The sequence below is a fragment of the Andrographis paniculata genome, unplaced genomic scaffold, assembly GCF_009805555.1.
Source record: "Andrographis paniculata isolate CXL003 unplaced genomic scaffold, ASM980555v1 Contig83END, whole genome shotgun sequence".
In the NCBI taxonomy this organism is placed as follows: Eukaryota; Viridiplantae; Streptophyta; class Magnoliopsida; order Lamiales; family Acanthaceae; genus Andrographis; species Andrographis paniculata.
In genome coordinates, this window is record NW_026137621.1 from 244,603 (window position 1) to 269,751 (window position 25,149).

Sequence of the window (25,149 nt, forward strand, 5' to 3'; positions counted from 1 at the left end):
ACTACGCCCTCTCCGCTTTCCCGCAAGACGCTCTTTTCCTCTTCAAACATCTCAAATCCCAATCCCAGTCCCTCTCTCACCCCCTCGATAGCTTCACCTACTCTTACTCCATCAAGGCTTCTGCAATTATGGAGCGAATTCGTCTCGGAAATCAACTCCATTGCTCGAGCTTCAAGGCCGGCTTTGATTCCCACATCCACGTTCAGACTGCTCTCGTCGACATGTACGTCGATTGCGGCTCTTTGCTTGATGCACAGAACGTGTTCGACGAAATGCCTAACAAGGTTTTGGTCACTTGGAACGTTTTGCTCACCGGCTTTGTCAAGTCCGGCGATGTTCGATCTGCTCAGACTATTTTCGACGCTATGCCGGCAAGAAACGTCGTTTCGTGGACCGGATTGATTGACGGCTACACCCGTGCAAATCGGTACTACGAGGCATTGTCATTGTTTCGAAGAATGGTTGTTGACGAAGGAATCCCCCCCAACGGAGTGACGTTGCTCGCGATTTTCCCGACAATTGCAAATACCGGGTCGCTCGAGCTCTGTCGGATGATTCACGCGTACGGAGAGAAGAGTGGGCTCAATACGTCGGATATCCGCCTCGTCAATAGCCTCATCTACACGTACGCGAATTGTGGAAGCATCGAAAGCGCGCGGAGAGTTTTCGAGGGCGTTGTTGTTACAAGGAGGAACTTGGTTTCTTGGACGACGATCATCTCCGGGTTCGCGATGCACGGTATGGCGTCGGAAGCGTTGGAACTTTTTACGAGAATGGAGAGCGGCGGGAAACGGGCGAACGGGATTACGTTCCTGAGCATTCTGAATGCTTGTAGCCACGGCGGGCTGGTGGACGAGGGGATTGCGTTCTTCAACAAGATGGTCGACGAGTACGGGATCGAAGCGACGGTGAAGCATTACGGGGCGTTGATCGACATGTTAGGTCGGGCGGGGAGATTGGAGGAGGCGGAGAGGATGGTTTCAAACGTCGGCGGGAATGTTGTGATATGGCGGACGGTGTTAGGCGCCTGCCATTCCCATGGCAATGTTGAGTTAGGGGAGAGGGTGATGAGGAAAATTATGGAGGCTGAGGGGAGATACGGCGGCGATTATGTGTTGTTGTCCAACATCTTGTCTGCTTCGGGTCGATTCGGAGAGTCCGAGAGACTCAGAAGTACCATGGTTCAAAGAAATGTTTCCAGAGTTGCTGCGGTTAGTTCGGTTTGAATTGATTGGTGCACAAATGCCTTTGTTCCAAGAATTTGGTAGGATTCCTAGTATTTTTAAAATTTTTTGCCATTATAAATATCCAATTAAACATTTATTTTTTATATCATATTAAAACCTTCCTTCTTCCAATAGCCCCTACCGGCCCCACCCTCATGGATGTGGCCATGATCGCTCATCTGTCAATCGTTGGGGGAAAAGACCCTGTAATGGGTGCCCTAGATGGGCAAGAGCCCAACTCAGACCACTTGGGCTGGTCTCTGACATACGTGAAAGAATGAGGCTGGACTAAATTTCTAATCGAACAACAAGGAGCAGACGGGACCCCTGTAACCGACCGAGAACACACAGCCTTTCTGCTCTTTTGGCTCTGTAAGTATGTAGTAGTTTCCCCTTCGAAATGTGTCCTTCCTTCTCATCTTGATCTTGCTATACATATAGCCTCGGGTCGGTTCTTCTCATTAGGCACCCTTTTCCTTGCCAATCTCTTTGAAGGGCTCTCCAGGGTTAGTGCCCACCTTACTGATAAAGATGGTAAAAAATTAGACACTGCTGCGTCGGGTCCTTTTTGGTTCCTGGAACTATGGTTCCGTCTCTATTTTCCCGACGCCTTCTAACTCGGTCATCCTCCCATTGCCCCCACCCTTGAGAAGTCTCTAGGAGTAGCCCTGAACCGACTTTGCTTAGGCCGTAATAACCTCCAAGAAGTCTGATCCGATCATAACTGCCATCCTTACTGATAATCGAAATGATAGCCATTTCTACCCACACAAAAGGTATATTGGCTATGCATCCGGCTTTTTTTGGCCATTCCCTGTTCCGTCACCTTTGTCCCAACCAAATCCACTTCCACATCCTACTTATTCTTTCTCCTGGGATGTTGCTCTTAAGCCCAGGTCGCTATTCGCCAGTAAGAAAATCGATAAAAATGGTCCCAAAGTCTTCTATACATTCAGCTACCAGCCTCAATTCTTGGCCTGTCAATTCGGATGCCAACAAGGCTTGCCTGGTCCCATCGCTCACCCACATTTAATAATTCAAAGTCCGGATGGGAGAGCCATTCCTAAGTCGATTGCCCCGTACGTATCCCAGCTCACAAATTACACAACTTCCAACTCGTACATCCCTTTCAAAACTTCTCCAACTTCAGTTGAATCCTTTCGTGAGTGGTGGTCGGTTACTTGGGCCTTGATTGCCCCTGACAAGGATCTCTTGCTGAACATCCTTCTTCCCCCACCTGCAATAACATTAGGGGCGACTCCTCTGACCAACACCCGAAGGAACCTGATTACTCAAGGCACTGAGTCGGGTACTCCACAGAGGAAGAGAAGAGCCTCTCAGACTCAAACTATTCCCCCCTCTGGGGGCAATCAACCGTCCTTAACAAACCGCCCATCAGGTCGGCCCCCTATGAGGACCCGACCCCGTCCAGGTATAATCTCATACTCTCAATTTAACTTGATCATTTCCTTACCATGGTATTAATCCTTATTTTTATACTCAGGTGTGGCTTCGGCTCGGGCGACCGCCCAACCTGCTTCCAGACCAACTAAAACAGCGAAGCCACCAACCGACCAACTACCAGAACCTGAGCCCCCGACCAACCGCTGGGCCTCGACTAAAATACCTTCATCCGCCGAGCAGGCAACAACAAGGGTCTCATCTCCCAGTGAGGTGACTGCTTTAGAGATGGGCAGGTTACCTTATGTTGCTTTAGACCCATCTCTACCTACTATGGCACCGGTGGCCACACCTATGTCTGCTTCTGCTACCTCTGATGCAACCGCCCCAGACACATCACACCAAAGAGCAGCCGACTTGAAGGTTACCGACCCAGGGGCAGCCGACTTGGAGGTTGCTAACCCAGGGGCAGCCGACTTGGGGGTAGCCGACCCAGTGGCAGCAGACCCTCTACCAGCGGCGGACAGACAGGACGGAGAACCTGTACTTGCTCAACCAAGGACTCTTACAGGAGTTACAAGAGATTCCCTCTTCTAAATCAGAGACCTCTATCAATCTGGTAAACACTTGAGATCCCTTCTTTCAAAATACCAAAATACAAGCTAGTATTAACATAACCTTTAACATACTATATTTCCACCATTCAGGGACCCAGATCTAAACCTCAACGCCCATAGGAAGCAGCCGACGAGTCGGCCATTGAAATACCAGCAGACCAGCCTTCCAGACTTGAGGCTATTCTGGCACCCTCAGTGACCACCATCCGTCCAGAGGTAAGAACAATTTCCACAATCAATTTTCAATATTCATGCTCCATTCAGTCTGAGATAAACATCTTTTATTTCCGGGGTGTTCTGATCTAGCCCTCTTGTCGGTTGTCCCTATTCCGACGAACGTCCGGGCTATAATTGCACAGGCTGTTAACCAACCTTTCCCCGACCTAGGGTCAGACTTGCTTGACAGCCTTCTTCAAGCCATTGGTGGTCTCTTATTCCAAATATCTTCAGAGTCGGCTGCTGCCCCCATTCGTCACCAACTGACGGAGCGACTATCCGAACTCCGGAATGAAGTTCTGTTCGCCCAACTTTTGACGGCTGAGACACCCTTGCCTGATTTGGATCGAATAAGTCTGGAGGCTTCCTTGACCAAAACCAAGGAATCCATTCAACAGGCAATTGGCCGACTAGAAGGCCTGAATAATGCCAAGGCACAAATAGAGGGGTAAATCTAACAAAAAGAAGCAGAACTGAGGGCGCTTCATCAAGAAAAATCAGTCCTGGAAGGTCATATAAACGATGAGCAGCGCCTAATTGATCGATACCAAAGCAATGTAGCCGACCTGGACCAGAAGTTGAAGATTCACGCCCGATCCCAATTCATAAAGCAGTACCAGTCGGCTGCTAATAACAGGCGATGCTCCAGAACAGAGGACAAATGGTCCTAAATAAAACTTGGTTTAGGATCTCTTTTGTAAATTTTGACTTGGTAAATAAAATTTCTCTCCTTTTATTAAGGATCACCTTCCAAGATTCCAACCCTCCGGAGAACCAATCCATCCATCATCCTTATAAATATTTGCAGTCCTTACAAATCAACAGATAAATATTTACTCACAAATCAAACCTTGAACACACCTGCCAACAGAAATTAAATTGCCACCCCACCGTCCTCATGTTCCTGTAAACAATTGGCAAGGTATCATTCAACCCTTTTTCGTGGGTAATCATCCAGTTAGAGGTCATGCTGAAGACCTGTTATGCATCCTCAAACAATTGTATTTCAAATTCAGGTTTTCCCAACGAGGCAGAAAGACCATCCATCATGTCATTCGCCTTATGGAAAACGTGCTAGAAGGACATGAGACCCTTCGGGATATTCAAAGTCGCCTTCCCAACATTGATCATCACATGGACCTAATTGAACACCACGTGACAGCCATACTTCCAGACCTTGGTTGGGATCACACCTTCTCCAACCAACGTGTAGTCTTTTCAAGATTACGCACTCTTGTTGATCGTGAACGCCAAGCCATAACAGACATGAAAGCTCGGACCGACTATGATCTTGAGAAGATGCAGGACCAATGGAAGAAGTACCGACCTAGCTTAGAAGACCTTACTGATGAAGAGCCAGAACTAATCCCTAATCACTGGAATGACGATTCTGACTCAGGAAAAAGTGATCCTCGGCATGATTCAACATCTGACAATGAATGAACCCTTGTTAGGTTCGAACCCTTGGCAAATGGGTTCTGAAAACTTACTGTTTCATGCTTTCTTGTAATCTGAAAAGCCAGGAAAATACCTCTTCAGATATCTAGCATTAATACAGTCGTGTACCCTTTTACCTTCTTGATTTATGATAATAAAGGCACCATTTCCAATTTCCTTTTGAATTATGAATGGCCCCTCCCAATTCGGGGACCACTTTCCTAATTGATCAACCTTCTTATAAGTTGGAAGAATAGTCTTCCAGACCAGATCTTCTTCTTTGAATGTTCTATAAAAGATTTTTTTTCCATAAGTCTTGGCCCTGATCTCATTTTGCTTCACAATCTGATCAATTGCATGAAGTCGGTTGACATCCAGACTTTCCAATTGCTGCAACATCATTTGTTGGTATTCCTCAGTAAATTCATCATTGGTAAAGCGTGTGCGTCCAGATGAGACCTGCACTTCGGCTTGCAACACAGCATCTTGTCCAAAAGTGAGCTGATATGGTGAAAACCCAGTGGCAGAACTTCTGTTATTCCTATGTGCCCATAAGGCTCGAGATAACAACAAATGCCATTTCCTGGGGTTCCCTTCAATTGTTTTCTTGATGATCCCAACGATAATCTTGTTAGTTGCTTCTGCCTGCCCATTAGCTTGGGAATAATAAGATGAAGAATGATTCAGATGAATGCCAAACTCTGCCAAGAAACTTACAAACTTTTTCCCAGTAAAGACCAGACCTTGGTCGGTTTTTACTGAATGAGGTATACCATATCTATATATGATCTGATTCAGCACAAAATCAATAACCTCCTTCTGATCCATATTTTTCAAAGCAACCGCCTCTACCTATTTGGTGAAATAATCTGCTGCAACCAAAATAAAACAATGATTCTTGGATGAGGGCGGATGGATTTTACCAATAATATCCATAGCCTAAGATTTAAAGGGCCTTGATTTTACCATAACTTGCAATTATGTGACTGGTAAATGAATTAATTGCCCATGCCTCTGACATTCTTGGCAGCCAGCAAATTGTATGCAATCTTCAAAAATCTTTGGCCAAAAGAAACATAAGCGATGAATAGTCCATCTCATGTTCAGACCTGCTCAATGATCCCCACATATTCCACTATGTACTTCTGTCATCACCTCCAAAGCTTGCTCGGGACTCAAACATTTCAAGAGCAATCCTTCGAATGTCCTTTTATATAACACCCCCTCTACCAATTGAAATCGCAAAGCTTTCAATCGAATTCCAATTGGTACATTTGCTCCTGGATCTTGCAAATACATGATGATTTATGTCCTCCAGTCGGTTCCTATTTTCGTGTTCCAATAGGCTTCTGTTTCAGTTTCAGGGCCGACCTCTGCGCACATATCTTTTAGAATTCCCTTGCAAGCTTTTTGAGCTAAATCATCTGCAAATTGATTCTCCTTTCTAGGGACGAACTCAATTATCACTTCGGAGATCTTTGATAGCAACCGACCTACCAAATCCCTGTACCTCCGTAAGTGGGGATAATCGCGAACATACTGTTTGTTTACTTGGTTGATCACCAATTGAGAATCCCCTTTTATAATAACCGACTGAACTTTTCTGGCTATCAAAGCCTCCAATCCCAAGATCAAAGCTTCATATTCTGCTGAATTATGGGTCATATCTTCCAATTGCAGCTGCAAATTGACCCTTTGACCGTCTGGTCCTTCCAACAAGACGTCTGCACTTGATCTATTTCCTGAGGTAGAACCATCAAAAAACTTTAACCAATTTCGGGTGCTTACATAAGATATACACCCAGTCGGTTGCTCCTCACAACCTGTGAAGTCTGCCAAAAAGTCTGCTATTGCATGGCCTTTGACCGCCCTCAAGGGAGAATGATACAAATCAAAATGGGCTAATTTAATTGCCCACTTCATAAGTCTCCCCTGCATCGTAGGTCTTTCCAAAATTAATTTGATGAGATCAACCTTTGAAATAACCTCAACTCTTCAGGGCAACATATAATGTTCAAGTTTGGTACAAGCGAACACCAGTGAATAACACATCTTCTCTAGCATTGTATAATTTAATTCTGGTCCTGTGAGAGTCTTGCTCAAATAATAAATTGTCATTTCCTTTCCATCATCTCCATCTTGAGCTAATAAACAACTGACCACTTCATGAGTATTTGCCAAATAAAGTTTAAGGGGACGACCTTTCTTGGGAGGCATCAACACAGGTGGTTGAGCCAATGCTTGCTTTATAGCCTCTAAAATTGTCTGTTGGTCTGGTCCCCACTCAAAGGTGCTTCCTCCTGCCTTCAATAATTTAGTGATTGGTCTGACTTTGCCAGCATCATTGGAAATGAACCGCCTGAAACAATTCACCTTCCCCAACAGACTTTGAATTTCCTTAACTGTCTGAGGTGGTCGGCTGGTAAGAATCGCCTTGGCTTTGTTAGCATCGATCTCAATGCCCCTCTCATGAACCAAGAACCCCAAAAAACTCCCAACTGATATACCGAAAGCACACTTAATCGGGTTTATTTTCAATTTGTACTTCTTCATTCGACTGAAAGCATCCTTAAGATACCTCAAATGTTCCTCAAAACTAGAAGACTTGACAATAACATCATCGATATAGACTTCCATAGACCTACCAATGAGATCATGAAAAATTGAGTTCATGGCTCTCTGATAAGTCGCCCCAGCATTCTTCAAGCCAAAAGGCATAACTGTCCACTCATAAATGACTAATGCTCCTAGACATCTAAATGAGGTCTTGTGAATGTCCTCCTCTGCAAAAAAGATTTGGTTATATCCTGCATAACCATCCATCAAACTAAGAATTCTGCGCCCTGCTGCTGAGTCAATTAGCATGTCGGCCATAGACATCACATACTCATCTTTAGGAGTGGCCATATTAAGATCTCTAAAATCGATGCATATCCTGATCTTACCATTTTTCTTAACACTGGTACAATATTGGCCAACCAATCTAAATAACGGCAAGGTCGGATGAAACCCACTTTGAGAAGCTTCTGAATCTCTTCTTTGATCTGAGGCATCAAGTCAGGACTCATACGTCTTGGAGATTTCTTACAAGGCTTGAAATCCTTCTTAATGGGCAATCGATGTTCTATCAGACTTCGCTCTAAACCGGGCATTTCTGAATAATCCCATGCTAAACAATCAATATTGTTTCTTATAACCTCGAGCATCAATGTTTGTTGCTCTTTAGACAAATAACCACTCATCCTGATTACTTTTGGAACCAGGTCGGTTCCTAAGTTGAAATCCAGTAAAGGATCTTGTGCTGAGAAAGCTGGCTCTATTTTCTCTAATAGATCAGGCCAACGAAATTGTTCATCTTCTTGGAAATGAACATCATGTATCTTTTTGATTTTTTCTACTTTTTTCAAAAGCTGGTCTAAGTAATATTGATTAATAAGTAAACTACAATCTAGTAATTCTGCACCCTCCATAAGAAATGTATTATATAAAGTAGGTCTGGCTTACTCAAGAGCCATATAGTACAACTGTTCTTTTAAAAGAACATTGAATTCTGGCCAATGAACTTAAAACCCTTCTTTGGGTAGTCATTAGCTATAAAAAACTGATACATTGGAGGTACATGACCATAATAGAAAACTGATTCTTCAACTTGTTCTGATGCTCCAAAAGGATTGTCATTTGCCTCCATTTGAAGACCTGGTTGCCTTCCCAGAACATCAATTGTTGATGCAGTGTTGACGGTACACATTGAGATGCATGAATCCAATCTCGTCCAAGCAGGATTGAATATGTGGTATTTGCATCCACCACGAAGAAAACAGAAGAAATCTTCTTTGGACCAACTTCAATGGAGGCGACCAGCATGCCTTCTGGTCTGGTCGGTTGCCCTGTAAAGCTAGTCATCTCAAAATCCACAGAGATAGATCATGAATTCCCTTTCCTAACTTCTTGAGAGTTTTTAATGGCATTACATTGAAGACGGCCCCATTATCTATGAAAACCTTTGTGATTGGTTTTCCACAAATATGAGCATTAACGTACAGAGGCTTCAAATGAGACGCCATGCCTTCTGGAATGGGAAGGAAGACTATTGGGAGGACCTCTGATTGAAAGTCTGGATCCGCAAATTTTGCCCATTCTGGCTCTTCTATAGACTCATCCACCAGACTTGCCCACAAAGGCTCTTCCTCAACCCAATTAATCTCTGTCATTCTGCAGGGGATACATGGCCCTAGTCGAGATTTGACAGCCTTGAATCCTTCCTGGAATTTCCTCTCCAACTTCAATTTCGGGTTGAACAGTCAAAGATTCCAAACAAAACTCCTCCAGTGATGGGTTAATGTTAACCTTCTCACAATATTGACATCTAAAACCCTTAACTCTTTCATCAGACAAGCCTTTACCATTTTTTTGCATGGACCGACCTCCCTCATTATAACTAATAGTGTCCCGTACACTGGTCGACTGCTTTGATGAGGCAGCCCCGATGAGCCGACCTTCCTCTACCTCATTCGGCTGCTCAAACGAAACGACCCTGATGGACCGACCACCCTCTGAATACTTAACAGCGCCTCGGGTGTCATTCGGTTGCTTTGATGAGGCGACTTTGTCTCTGTATCTCGCAGCGTACCTGCGCTTGGCATTCCGAATCTGAGTACGATTCATGCCTGCGAAGCGAGGATCCACATCAATTGGTAAAGGTTTCTTATTTCGAGTCCATTTGCTTCCGACCGCACCCGTCCTCCTGGTCGGGTGGTCCCGAACTAAAGCCTGGTCCTTTAATTCCACATTAAAAATCATCTTGGTTGTCCCATTTTTCAGCTACTGTTTTTTCACAGACCTTGAGTTTCTCCTCTGGTCGGCCATTGTTTGATGAATTCCCTTTTTCTTTTATGGAAGTTGCTTGTATATTAACCATTGTTGTGGTTACTTTTGGAAATGGTTGCTGCTCCACTCCCAAAGTAATATACTTGAGCCGACCTGCCTTAATAGCCTTTTCGATTTCATTTCGACAATGAGTGCATTGACTTGTATTATGTGTGAAGGAGTTATGCCACTTATAGTACGGCCTTCCTTTGATTTCTTCCTTAGTGGCCAACCTCTGCTCCTTTGGAATTCAGATCTGACCATCAGTTAGCAGAATATCAAATATCTCATCAGCCTTTGAACTGTCAAAGGTCGGTTGCCCTTTAGCTTCTGTTCCTGGTGCTAGCTTTAACTTCGAGCAAACATAAGGCTTCCCTGAAATTATTTCAGCCGCCATCTCTTTTGTTTGATCATAATCAAAGCCGTTTGCCTCTGTTTCCATACTAGTCATATATTGGCCCTTATTACGCCTGAAATTTTGATCCCTTTCCCTGAAAAGAGATTCCAAACATCCAGCCTTGGAAGCGAGACTTGCCAGATCCTCGACATCATGTGCAGTGAGCGCATCCCTTAGGCGACCATACATATTTCTGACCACTAAATTGGTCATATCTTTTTCGTTGATTATTGTAGGACACCGTCCTTTCATCGATCGCACCCTTTCAATAAACTGTGACGCTGACTCTTCTGGATATTGTTTCATTTCCAATAAGTCAGTCAAAGAAACCGTTGGCAAGGGATTGAAAAATCTGGCATGAAATGCCATCTCCAAACCTTCCCAAGTTTGTATCTGCCCAGGTGGCAGACTTACAAACCATGAAAAAGCAGTCCTAGTTAGGGACAATCCAAGCAGCTGTAACTTGTAAAAAGGATTGTTACCAATTTCCTCTAATTGTGTTGTAAAACGCCCCACATGCTCTATAATGGAGGACCCATCCTCTCCAGAAAAAGCATGAAAATCTGGTGGCCTGCAATTCCTTGGGAGAGGATATTCATTAATAATCCTTTCTGGAAACGGTCTCTAATAAGCATGTCGGTCGGCCATCTGAGGATTTTGACCAAACTGAACCCTCAATACGTGAGCAATTTCATCACCCAAACGAAAATGTTGATGATCAGGAACATCAATGGGATTTTGCGCAGGAATAAAATGGGATCCTGCGTATGTCCCCCTGGCCTTTCCTCTCTTATAATGTTCGGTTGCACATTTTCAACCCTTGGTCCCAAAGGAATATTATTTGGGAAATTCAAAGGAGTCTTTCCCCTATCTGTTCGGTTGAACGTTGTGGCGCTCGGAAGTGTGCTATCCACATATGATGACCCTGCAAAATTTGCTTGCATTCTTGATGGTGACACCCCTGGCAGCGTCTAGGTGGGTTGAAGAATAACCATTGATAAGGCTTGATCTAACATGTTCTGCATAAAATTTTGTTGCTCGCGCAACATGTTCTGCATAAACACAGTTTGCTGATTGTTCATTTTCTGAACATAAGACAACCAATCGGTAGGTGGTTGGGGGATCTCCCCTAGATTTGGCATAGCTGGTGGTGAAACATTTTCTCCCACCGGTGCTGATGATGATTGAGGTTGTGTGCCTGCCATATTGATTTTTCTGATGATTTGGCCGGACCTCAGTCGTATGAAATTTTCTGTTGATGTAGGATCAGCAATCTTGCCTTTCTCCCACTGTGGTCGCCAATTTGTTGATTTATTTTTTCAACAAACAAAAAGTAAAATTCAAAGATATGGAAAATATCCTTAAATTTGATTAATTAGCGTCTGAGATTAGGAATCTCTAAACCCTATACGGTACATAAGAACATTAACTGGAAATAAAAATGCTGAAAATTTAAAGTGTTGATCCCCGAATCTGACTTTGCTTTGTTGAAGTTGATTGAAGATCATTTCTCCAGAAAAATCCAAATCCTTAAATATCCCTTGAGAAACAGTATTAGAAACCGTCGCCCGAACGGTTACAACGTCTCTTTTTTCAACCGTCTACTAACCTTTCTCCTGTTGACATGTGCCCTCAATCGACCAAAGTATCATTCTTACTTACTCTCAACAGTATCTGCCTCTTTGGACCGACCGCAAACCTTCCGCCCTTTTGGCCCGAACGCAACTCTTCCACCTTATTGGTCCGACTACCAACCTCCCGACTTACAGACCACCCGACTTGTTAGTCCAGCCGCAGACCTCCCGACCTAAAGACCATCCGACTTACTGGACCAGCCGCAGACCGCCCGACTTAAAGACCATCCAACTTATTGGTCTAGCCGCAGACCTCCCGACCTAAAGACCATCCGACTTGCTGGTCCAGCTGCAGACCTCCCGACTTAAAGACCATCCGACTTATTGGTCCAGCCGCAGACCTCCCGACCTAAGGACCTCCCGACCTGAGGACCTTCTGACCCGCTATTTCTTGGAAATATATTTATTTTACCTGAGTTTCCCGTGGTACCCCTCAACCAATTCGATCAACTTGATTGCTAGGCCCATTTTTATTTTTACCTTGGGCTTTTAACCTAATTCTAAATTTCATACGTAACAAATCTATTTCAAAAATTTTGTATGAATCAATGACCATGTACTCCAATTAAGCTTTCTACCAAATGATGTAAAAGTCTAACTAAAAAAAAATTAATGCAATTTTCCATAAAATTAGGAGTTTCATCATATATATTCTATTTGTCATCTCCTAACAATTAATAAAAAATTATTAATGATGCAATACGTATAGCAGTATGTTAAATATAATATAATGAAAAACATTCACTGCAACTTTAATTACCATTTTTTTCCTTATCAATTGCTTCATAATTGATAGGTATATATATATTCTTTTTTAATAGTTTTATACTAGATTCGCTATCGGTTACAATTTATACAATGCTAACAACTTGTACTTATTCCACCGTCTCATTCATTATAGTGTAGACAAACTTTTAAATGTTTACTTGTACAATTGACTGAAGTGTGATATATCATATTTATATCACAATAGACTATAAAATTTAAGGGTATTTTGATTTAAATCCCTGTCAAGTAAACAATATTTAAGTTCAGTCCCTACAAATTACTTGAAAGCAATGCACTCCCTATTTTTGTATAATATTTACACATAGCTCCCTACTAGCCATTTTGCCCCTGAAATGATGCTTTTATGTAACTAATATATTATGTACTTCCGTTACATTTATGTAAACCTATGTTCTTTACTTACATAATCTAAAATTGTCGTGCTATACAAATTTAATTTCAAAGTGATGTACCTTGATTTATTATTTATATACTATAATCGGTTAAAAAAATATCACAAAAAAAATAATCGAATCTAAAATTACACAAAATCTCAATCAGTTTTTTTTCTTCAAAAACCTTTTTCCTTTCATTTTAGGCCGTCGCCTCGAACACTCATTTTTAAAATCATCATCGCCACTGCATTGGAAGTTTTTTGGATCAAAGACCAATCGAAATGATAAAACAAAGATGAACAATCTGCTTGAAAAGTAGAATATGGTTTCTCTTCGAAACGAAGTTCAAGAGTTAAGTTAAAGTTTTTGTATTTAGTAAAATGGATAGTTTAGTTTTGTGCTTTCAAATTTATGGTATACTCTAATATCTTTGTCTTGTGTCTCTATCTGGTTTGTACAAGCCTAAGTGTCAGCCGAGCTTACTTCGACATTATAACTCACCATCGTTTCAAATATAAGTTATTTTGATGTGTTTTAAATTGAATATAACCTTATTGTATATAGAAGTGTCTTTATTTTCATATTATTAGGTTTAATTTTGTAGTAACATATGAGGCAGGTGGAGTTCAATTTTTGTTCAAATATCGTTGGTGCCAATTTCTCATGTGACGTTTTTAAGTATTGAACATATTTGTTGATATTCTATCACATTGTTGGTTGTGTATGTATTTATTTTGTTGATTTATGAAAATTTTGTTTGTTTTTACGGTTGTGCGTTAATGCCTCGAAATGTTAGTTACAACAAATAGTATATAATATGCATCCTGATTTTCAATTGGCGTTCCTCTATAAGAAGTTATATACCTATATAGTTAGGTCGTAAATTTGAATTAGTGTTGTATATACTCTTGCAGACTTATGTATTTAAATGTTGTCAGGCCCAAGGTGAGAGTCATGATTCTGAGCCACTAGCATATTTGTTCTCTGAAACTTGCGTTTTATACAACACGAAACTTATCCGCCTAGCATATGAGCTACCGAATTCAACAATGTCAAAACGTATCGAACAAAATTTGTTGTGAAAATTTTATCAGAAGATCCTAGAGGTGTTGTCTAGTATCATTTGTAAGATTTGTATATTAATTTTTTTGCATAAATTAAGAACAGTTAAGGTTTGAAGCATTTGGTTGCCAAAATTGGGATAGTTAGTCATTGATGTTATATTTCGCAAAAAAATTTGAGAATCATTATACTTTCTAATTTAGCATATGACATTTGTGATTCACATTAAATATAAACCTTGGTATTAAAGGTACGTACAGACAAAATTAAGAAATATACTTTAGTGCACAAAATTTCACAGTTGGGTGTAGAGAAACCCTGAAATTTGAACAACATACCCCCAATGAAGACATGTGTTCCTCATTTAACTAAGTTACATACTTTTAACACAATTGCATGTACTCTTATTAAAAAAAAAATATGCTTAACAAATAATTGATAACATATTCGACATATAGTGAAAAGATGTGTACTCACCATATTGTCCTAAAAGCACCAGTGGACACGTTTAATGTACACCTCAATGACAAATGTTTACTTATAGTGTAGATAGTTTTAATGTCTGACGTATAATATTTACTCTGCATACCTTCTAATACATTTGTTTATTGGAATGTTTTTCCTAGTCTACAAAATGCTAATATGGACAAAGCCAATAAAGAGTGTGGGGGTGTCGAGAGACCCTTAAGTGGACAAAGCCGACAAAATTGCAATGATTTATTCAACCTACAACCGTCTAACCTAGCTACAATCATGGTTGGGTGTCGAGAGACCCCTACGTGGAAGTCACATACCCCCAACGATGATATTTGTTCCTTTAATTCACTAAGGTATATACTTTTGAATTGATTGAATGTACCCATATTGAGGAATAGACTTTATAAGTAATTTTATACATATTTGACATATATTGAGAAGATATATACTCCCCAAATATTTTGAAAGCATTTATGTCACGTTTCATGTACATATCAATGACTAATACATTCCTCAAAATATGAGAGGATTCAATATTTCTCATGCGTAACATTTACTTACTACCTAACACATTTCTTCTTGTTGAGAGTTTATTCCTACTCTAAAAAATTCTTGCACAGACAATCAAAATACATAGAACATTATGCATCATTAGCTATATAATAACTCCAAAATATCTATTACTATGGTTCACTACATGATATGTTATGTCATATATATCTAAATAATATTTTTATCCACCCTTGAATATATGGATAGATGATTGCATAAGTCATTTTAGAAATATCCGCTGATATACGCTAACTTTCGAGAAAGTGGGTATGATGTAATCAACTAGTAGCTATTTGATTCAATAGTAATCAATTAATTTTTGGATAGAAACTTAAATACTCATGTTTACAATAATTATACATGTATAGGAATATGAATACTTACATACACAAATATACAGCCTCTTACTCCGATGTGTAAACATATGATATTAATGAATATACTCCATGAACGGCACAACATACTCGTATTTCATTGTAGCAACTCCTTCAAAAATATTAAATACCCTTATAAATAAATTTGACTTATGTTAATATAATTTCAAATAAATGATAAGGGTGCACTATGGGTCATGTTATACCGTGACGAGCATTAGGGAACATAAAGGACCTCAAGTATTACGTAGAATTTAATAAAAAAATAAAAGAATTTATGTGTAATGTATTGTCATTGTTAAGAACTATTCCTCCATATCACATTTTATATAACTACAATAATATATAACATACTTTCGTAGTGAATTCACATACCTTTGTTTTCTACTTGAGAAGAATTAGTTTGGACTGATATGTACCTTAACATAATAGCTGAGTATGCCAAGTAATATACAGATATTTCCAATAGAATTTTTGAATCATTCAATAGTGGTCTCATACAAAATCTACGTTCAATGTACAATCTTTTATAAACAAAGGAAAATTCAGGCATAAGAAACACACAAGAAATACCAACGATAAAATCCCCTTGTAATTTCTTCGGTTATGTTATAAACGACCATAACGATCATATTTTTAATTTGTTTCACTTTTTGTGATTCAAATCACATTTTCTTTGGCCGGCCTGGTTGAACAAATGATATTTGAAAAATTATCTTTGTCTGCAGATTGTTACACACCACATCCATATCATAGGTCGGCACTGGGTTAATGATTCACATATTTCCGGATGGAATAAAACATCCCAACAAAAGGTAATTACCTTGTTGAGCGCACCCAACTATTCAATGACATAGCTATATTGTTATTTATTATCCCCCAACGAGTCTCTTGGAATAGATAATTCACCCGACACTAGGGTGCAATTGTGCAATGAAGTTTTGGACAAGTGGCATGGCCTCTACAACATACGTCATATACTGGTCAAAATCCTTTTGTAGAGGTGCATAACCGGCTTTGTTGAAAATGAATGTTCATCGCTTCTCATTGTGCATCGGATATCTCTGCATTACCTATATGAAATATAATTACTTTGTTGTAGATATAATAATAAATGTCACATATATTTCACACATAGCTGAGTGCGAAAGTTGTCAACTAGGTGTCGTAGACAATATGCGCGGTGGACTAATACTGCATAAATTGACTTTAGAAGTTTCGAATGTCTATCCGAAAAATTATATTATTTCCAATTATTTACTATCAACATAAAGAACAAACCTTAAACTTTATCATTTTTTGCAGACACCACTGCATAGCTTCAAGATTTTAACATTATCTAATACAAGCACATAAGATCAATTTCAAGGCTCATATATGACTAATCATAGTATATACCAACAAAGTCAGGGTATTTTCAAACAAACGCATCGTACGATATCAGACAATATGGGTAGAAGATTAATAAATATAGGTTACATTGGAAAAAGGTACCCGTGAAAATACCTATGGATACTAGACGAAAATCGCAACGGCCCCCATAAAACTTTTTTCCTATATATATTGTCCCAACAAAAGGTTATAATGAAATCCAATTAGCAACTACTGCAACTATAGTCTCAAACAAGACAACTATCATCGAAAAAATAGTAAAATACTTATTTGAATCAATCGCAAGCCTTAATAACACCATTGTAATCAACCATCAAAAATCGCACCAAAAGAACATCGCACGCTGAGGAATCGAACATTCTCTTTACCATTTTCTCCCTTGCATGAAATAAACCTAAAATTAGGGATTTAGATTCGGAACCCATCACAAATTCACCAACAATCACAGACTCCTCTAGAACAAAATCGAACGATATAGACAATCTTTTTTCTTCGCACGAATGAACTAAAGGCTAGACGCAATTTTATTCCTTTGCCCGAAAAAACCTACAAATAAAGAGAAAATTAAAATTAACAAAATGAATTTTGGGTTGAATGGAAAAATTGGAATTGAAAAAATAGTGGGAGTTAATGATAAAGATTTTTAAAAATGGGGAGTGCACAGTTCATTAAAATGATCTAGGGACTAAATCTAAATGTGAAAATAGATTTGGGTATCTTATTCCAATTGTCCGTAAAATTTATGTTGAATGTTTTGTGCGAGTATTTCAACCATCACATATAATTGTATATCCATATGTTTTCCACTACTGCTTTGAAGAATCAACATATTTTACAATTTCTTACATCCCCTCATTCAAATGTTCATCCAAAATTTTCTTACTAGTAGGTCTTTTAACTTTATCTACAATGGATGCAATCGTGCCCATCATTGTATATGGTAAGGACTAGGGGTGATCACTCAAAAATTTTGTTCAAATTTTACCAAATTTGAATCGATCCGAAATTTAAATTTTTTGAAAAAAATTAATCCAAATAAATTTGAAATTTGAAATTTTGAAATCCAAATTAAAAAATTCAAATCGAATCGAGAAATTCAAAATTTTTATTATATTTTATATTTTAAATTTTATTTTATATGTTTATAATTGTTTTATAATATTAAATATATATAATAAATAAAAATAAGTATATTAAAATATAATTAAAAAATTTGAAATTTTATTTTTATTAAAATATTGAATGTATATAATAATAATAAAATATATTAAAATATTATATTTCGAATTTCAAATTGGTTCAAATTTTTAGTATATCGATTCGAAAATTGAAATTTATAAAATATTCAATCCAAAAATCTGAAAAATTTGAACCAAATTATAAATTTTGATTTAGTTCGAATCGAATTTTCAAATTTTAAATATTTTGCTCACTCATGAAAAGGATTACTATCTACAACATGAAATGGTATGACATTAAAATGAAACTATTTTGAAATTACTCCATACATCTTTTTAGTATAAAGTAGTTTATTCTTAAATGAATACTTATATAAAAATTTAATTATATATCTAATGTAACCATCATGAAAGCTACCGATCCATCAATTTTTTTAGCCGAACCGATTATCCGGAGCCAAGCACAAAATATTCAAATGGCTATGTTTTTCTTGGACAATTGTGCTATGGACTCCATTATCAAGGAAATTGCCGAAGATGGACCAGCTATGGCCTATTATAAATTTGATTCTCTGATCACTTAATCATCTTAAGATCATCGTTAGAAGATCCAAGACTGCCTACCAAGACAACTAACAAAGAATATCAATAATTATGGAAGGAGTCCAAAGTTTTTATATTACCTATTTTCTTATAGTATAAGTTTTTTTTATTATATTTTCTAATAGGTTGTTTCTTTATTTTTATATTTTCTAGTTTATATGTTGCCTTTTAATATGTTTTCTTTATTCTACCCTCAAGGACCTTTATATGAAAGCCTTTTTTTATCATTGTAAAGACACCACTATGATATTTCTTATAAAATTTCTTTGCATTCAAGAGTGAGTATTGCTTGCTTAGTTATTCGAGATTGTGCTATGTAATCATCGGTAATCTTTCAAAATCGGGTTATTTTCAAGTGATTCGAGATAGTTCGTCGCCTCTCAATCGGTATTGGACCGCTTGCTGCATCAACTCCATTCCTTAAAATTGGTCTAGAGATCTTGTGTTGCGTGTTGTTTAGTTCTCACCGTGGTGCTCTTCCGATCAACCATGCGGATCGAGAATCCAGATAAATTCCTTCTTTATTCCTTGATTAGTTTAGAGATTTTGTGTTGTGTGTTGCTTAATTCTCACGTGTTGCCTATCCGATCAACCTTGTAAATCAAGAAACCAAAGTATCATCCTATCCATATCATTTTCATCTCTATTCTTCCACCAAATTCCGCAGATATTGTATTCTTTATTTCATGTGGTTTGCGAGTTTTCGAATCCTTCGATTACATTTGCATCATCTGGTATCAGAGCTAGTTGATACAATCGTGTGGTTGATATCACAATTCTTATTTGAAAAAAAAAAGCAGAAAAAAAAGGCTTGAGAATATTTTGTCTTCTTTTCTATATAATATTCATATATTTCTATATATTCTTATCAGTTTTCCTTTCTTTCCATATTTTTTTTAATGTTTCTTATTTAATATTTCTATTTTCATTCTTATCATTTTCCAATTCTTTCCATATCTAATACTGCCAAATTAATTCTTTCCATATCTCTTTGTCTTTGGACTTAGTGTACATGTGTGCTATGTATTGATTGATTAGGCCTGGAATAGATAATCTTTTCTAAAACTTCCTGAGATTGAGAGCATACAAGAAAATTGGTGAGAACACCTGTGTTGAGTGATACACGAGTTGAGGGGAAAAAAAGAGTGATTTTGTCGATAGTGCATTACATCCCGGGGAGATTATTATCTGAGAGGAGAAACTTAAGTGAGTTTGTCCTTATTATTTCTAACGACCTATATATATATCTTTATGTATACTCATGTCAGGAGGCAAGGGAAGACAACAACTTCCCATGGAATCGAAACTCATCTATGATGTCGTCGATGCAGTGATAAGCAAAAAGATCAATGAAAGGTTTGATAGAATAAACCAAAAGTTGGATTGACTAACTGCACACCTCTTTGTTGGCGCATAATCTAGGCCCACGGTGTAATACCCCCGGAGTTGGGCCGGTGTTAGGCCAACTCCCGTGGATGAGCAGGTGCCAGGTCATCCAATGTTGAATATTGATTAAATGGATTGAATAAGCTACTCATATCAACAATGTGTACATTTCTTTTTGGGAGTCTTATTGAAAAAACTCTAGAGTTAAGCGTGTTTGCTCTAGAGTAATTTGAGGATGGGTGACCCTCTGGAAAGTCTCTTAGGGTACACGTGAGTGAGGACAGAAGCGCGCTAGAAGGACTCGTGTTGACCTGTTGGACCAGTCTACGATTCTGACACGCCTGGCTTTACGTGCCTTGTGGGCCGGGGAGTCACAGTTGGCATCAAGGCCGACCTGCGACAGCCCGCAGTCATTAACCGAACTAGGGATGGGCCTAGCAGTTGATGATCCTTGGTGTGCAACGTGGATGTTGCATTCTTAAGATGACAGAAGTGAGCTGGCAGGACTCGTGTTGACCTCGTTGATCGGACTGGGGACGGCACCGGCCCAACTCCCATGGATGAGCTGGTGCCAGGCCATCCAAGGTTGAATATAGGTTAAACGGAAGCCCTACTGATAACTCTAGAGTAACTGCGCGTGGGAGAAGACAGAAGAGTGCTGAAAGGACTCGTGTTGGCCTGTGGGGCCAATCTACGATCCCGACATGCTCGGCTTCGCTTGGCTTGCGGGCCAGGGTGTTACACACGGTTGGTCCACCAGAATTTTTTGGTCCTTAATGTCATACTCCGGAGTCGAAAAGGCGAATCTCACGAGAAGGATATGTCCCTAATTTTGATGATGAGTAGGAACCAGCCCAAAATAGATCTCATTCGTACAATCCCATGCGATACCTGAAGTTCAATATCCTAACCTTCAACGGTTGTTCCGATCCCGAAATATTCCTCCATTAGGAGCGAAAGATGGATCTTGTATTCGATTATTCTAGATACAAAGATGAACAAAAGGTACAAATTGAAATACTTAAATTCATTGATTTTGCTTTGAGTTGATGGGATCAGATCCGTCGCAAGAGGCAAGTGGACGGAAAAATCAGGCGATATAAATATTATGAGGTATAAGGATTTTGTAGCTAGGATACCGTATTATGCTAAATATAAAAGTTTGAAGCCCGACCAGCTAATTATAGAAATTAGCTTTTGAATAAGCATGTGGCTATTAAGAATAAGCATATAGCTTATCTCATTTGAATAACTAATGGGGCAGGTGTACGTTTGAGAAGATTTGAGTGAGATTTCGAAAGTCAGGGAGTGTCGATAAGAGATAAGCAGTAGGAAATTAAATCTAATTTTAAGAAATTAGGTATGCATGTTGCATGCGATTAGGATTACATGTTAATGTGCTATTATGTGGATCATTCTTTCAGTGCATGTATATATTTATCTATATGTGTGTGTATGTATGTAGGAGACTTCATGATTTATGATAATTAATATACGTATTTGATCGCGTTGCTAAATTTATGAGAATGAGGATAGGTGAGTTGTCTCATCAGCCATTTTTGGTAAATTCACTTATTTGACATGCTGCACGCATATTGCACGGTTTATTGGTTATATTTTATGGATCTATCATTTAGTCGTTGTGTGGGGTAGTGTAGGCGAGGGCATCATCTAGGTTTAAGGTATTCGACCCCGATGTACTGTAACACTTTGGCGATAGTAGTCGGACAATTGAATGACTTAGTCACACGGTCATTCAGGGATTAGACACATTGTAGTTGAGACGTGTTTGGTCTAATCATTTGTGTTCAATTCCACTCATTAGAGTAGCTATTAGTGAGGTCTATCAGTAGTTTAGGATCATATGTCAAAATCCAAACATGATCCCGTTAGGGCACGCGAGGAAGAGTAGAGTTTCTGAGTTTCCCTTGAGTGATTTCAGGTTGCATGGATTCTACTACAATTAACGGGGTAGGGCTAGACATTAGGGTCCTATCTTCGCTATCACAGACTATGGGGCGTCTTCTGGTTAATGGCGACAATGTTCGGCTATCCATTTATTGATTGTGGGAGTCGTATGGTGGGTATGTGGAAGTGACCGGATGACCGTTATATTGTTATGGGTTTATCAGGTCCTTCCTTGAGTCGAGGATTTTCCGGTTATTTATTGATGATGGTCTAGTGAGCTTGTTATTATGGAGCTTAGGCTATTCCAGCTGCTCAGTTAGACAGATGCAGTGAGCATATTACTATATAGTTGAGGTTATTTAGGTTGCTCACTTTGACGGATGTATATATATATGTGCATGTGCATGGTTATCGAGTTCGATATCTTTGTTGCATTATTTCACTATTGGTATGGCATGACACGTATTTTGTGATTGACGGGATTAGACATTATTTTTAAAAAAGTAGGGAATGACATATTTCTGTTAGTTTTTAAAATAGATTTAATTCTAGACTGCTTTTAAGAAAAATAATTGGTTCAAGTATGCATGGCACTTCCATGACAGAGGGCGTCTCGGGATATAGAAGGACGGCCTGAGTGAGTTAACTTGCCTCTATTGTATTATATGAAAATTTTTAACCGAAAAAAAAATAAAGAATATCTTGGTTAGGATCGTGTTTCCGTAGATATACATAAATCAAATCGTATTATATAATAATGCACTTTTATAGTTAATTTTAACCTTAACACTGTATTGTGGGGCCTGAAGTAGGAGATGACGACATTATGATGCAGTTTGGCGGTAACATTTCCAGTACGAGCCAACTGGGGGTGTTATAACGCCACTTCCAGCGCTTGTCATTTTTTCAAAAAAAAAATATAATGGCACCGCCTTTGGTGACACAATGTGATTTCTTTTTATTTATGGTGTGAATTGTAGCACCATGTATTTACTTTTTTGGTTCCGTCAACAAGTACTAAACATTTGGCACCGTGATTCGACTACGGATTCGAACCGTGACACCGACCACACAAATTAGATGCGTGTATTTGTAATATTTATTACTTTTTTGTTCTTTTAGATCAAAAATTGATTGTTTCAAGAAAGATTGCAAATCAGCCCCTCTCTTCTATTTTATTTCTCCTCGTGAACATTCACGCAAACCAATCAACCAAATCCTCCATCCATAATTACGATTGACCAACCATCTCAACTGATAATGCCACTGTCGACGCTCTAACCCAACAGGTTCGGTTTCTATCCAAAATAATTCCATTCTTTTGTTATTTGAAACCTAATTTATCTTTCACTTCCAAATTATACTCATAGGTTACAACTCATTGCTTTTTGGATCTAGCTCTTGTATTGGATTTGGTTTGGTTCGTTCTGATCTTGTGAAGTCGGTTTATAACCATCACATTTTGAGTTATACTTTTTTATTCTTCCTATTAATTAGTAGTGCATATATATTACATATAATGGAGAATGGTGAGTTAGCCATGAATAACTCTTCGTGTTCACATAGATTAGATTTTACGAATACAAATGATACTGACATGAAATGACATAAAATGCATAGATGTCGAGCATGAAAGATAAAATTTAGAATATTTTTTTGTAGTGATGAAGGCACAAGGGGAGAAGATAAAAGAAATATCAATGTGAAAATTCCACGAACAATTACAAGATTCGGGTGCAAGACAAATATGAGGATTATATTAAAAGAGAATGAAAAATACTAAGTATTTGTCTTTATATCTGAACACACTCAACGCATTAGTCCTTAGAAACTCTTTTATTTCGTTCGCATAGGATGATGTCCAAATTAATATGGCTGAATATGTGAGACTTGCTCCAAAAGTCTCACATGATCTAATGATTAAATAAGACGGTAGTTGAAATTTCTTGGGATTTGTCAGGTCAGACATTAAAAATTACTTGCAATCTAAGTGGACAAAATACATGAAGGTTGACAACACAAGAGATGTGCTACAATATTTGCAAGGGATGACAAGTACAGACCCAAATTTTCTGTATTCCATTCAAATGGATGAAGATGATACAATTACGAACATATTTTGGATTGATGGCAGAATCAGAGTAGATTATATTAAGATTTTGGAGACGTAGTTTCATTCGATAGTATGTATAGAAAGAATAGGAAAAATCGTCAATTGGCCTTATTTGTTGAAGTTAGTCAAAATAGACAAACAATGATTTTTGGCGCAGCACTTTTATACGAAAAGTTTAGTGTGAATAAACTGTTAGAAAGAGAAAAGTACAAAGATATTGCTTGAAAGTAAATTTTAAAATTCTTCATTAAATTAAAAATATATAAAATCCAAACTTTTTTGAATAAAAATATTACAAATTATATTTCAATTGAATTCTATATATAATAGTCTGCAAACTACAATTTTCAGTTGCACTAAACAGAACACCTACCTGAAAGTGCGTATATTGCAGAATATCTATAGAAAAATTCTGATTATAAAGCAAATTGCTCTACTTTGAAAACTTAGACCTTAAGATAGCACTTAATCTTGCTTTTACACAACCAATTCTACTTTGCATTCATGGAGATGATAGACTTCCAATTAATACGCCATCTTATGATCCCAAACATAGTATCTATCCACCAATTCTTCTTAACCATGATAGATTATAAAGAAGTAACATATTAGCTCGATTAATATAATCATTTTAGCTAAATTAATTACAACCATTGTGATAAGAATATCTGCATCGCTTTAGGTATTAAAAAACATCTTAACATAATCAACTGACAAATGACAATTCGAAACATATTGGTGTGTTTGGAAATTTTCGATTGAAACAAATTCAAATTCAAAACATACAAGCATGCAGGCCTTAGCTTCTTCTTCAACTCCACAATTTTAGTTATGTCGTCAAAACGGAAAGGGAAAAGGGAGAACAACCTTGTTTAGGATTTTTAACGGAACAAGCAGGCCTTCGTCTTCAACTCCAAATTGAAGTCGGACTTGTTTCCCCAGTCACGACATAACAATAGCTTGGATTTGCGTGAATGAATGAGGAGGAGGATGAAGGATCTGTGATTGAGTTTGCGTGAATGTTTAGGAGTGTTATAAAATTTTGGTCCATGAGATTTATATTGAGACCAATATTGTTATCCACACACTAAATACACACAAACCTTCAATCTGTGGCCCAATTTGAATCTTGGTCCGATCCTTTACT

At 38.4% G+C, this 25,149-nt stretch overlaps 2 protein-coding genes across 3 annotated transcripts; both read left to right on the forward strand.

Moving 5' to 3' along the window:
• Positions 1-14,938, forward strand: LOC127241726 (pentatricopeptide repeat-containing protein At1g09220, mitochondrial). 2 transcript variants are annotated; one of them, XM_051260899.1, is made up of 2 exons: positions 1-1,264; positions 14,646-14,938. In XM_051260899.1, the coding sequence occupies exon 1, from the start codon at positions 129-131 to the stop codon at positions 1,224-1,226; it is 1,098 nt and encodes a 365-aa protein (XP_051116856.1). In that variant the 5' UTR covers positions 1-128; the 3' UTR covers positions 1,227-1,264; positions 14,646-14,938. The 2 variants fall into 2 exon arrangements, with proteins under 2 accessions (XP_051116856.1, XP_051116855.1); XM_051260898.1 differs by lacking the exon at positions 14,646-14,938 and adding an exon at positions 1,362-3,014.
• On the forward strand, positions 1,382-12,992 carry LOC127241626 (uncharacterized). The gene is made up of 4 exons (XM_051260771.1): positions 1,382-1,495; positions 1,914-2,658; positions 2,731-3,246; positions 3,335-12,992. The coding sequence occupies exons 1-3, from the start codon at positions 1,382-1,384 to the stop codon at positions 3,222-3,224; spliced, it is 1,353 nt and encodes a 450-aa protein (XP_051116728.1). The 3' UTR covers positions 3,225-3,246; positions 3,335-12,992.
• Positions 14,939-25,149: the final 10,211 nt, after the last annotated feature.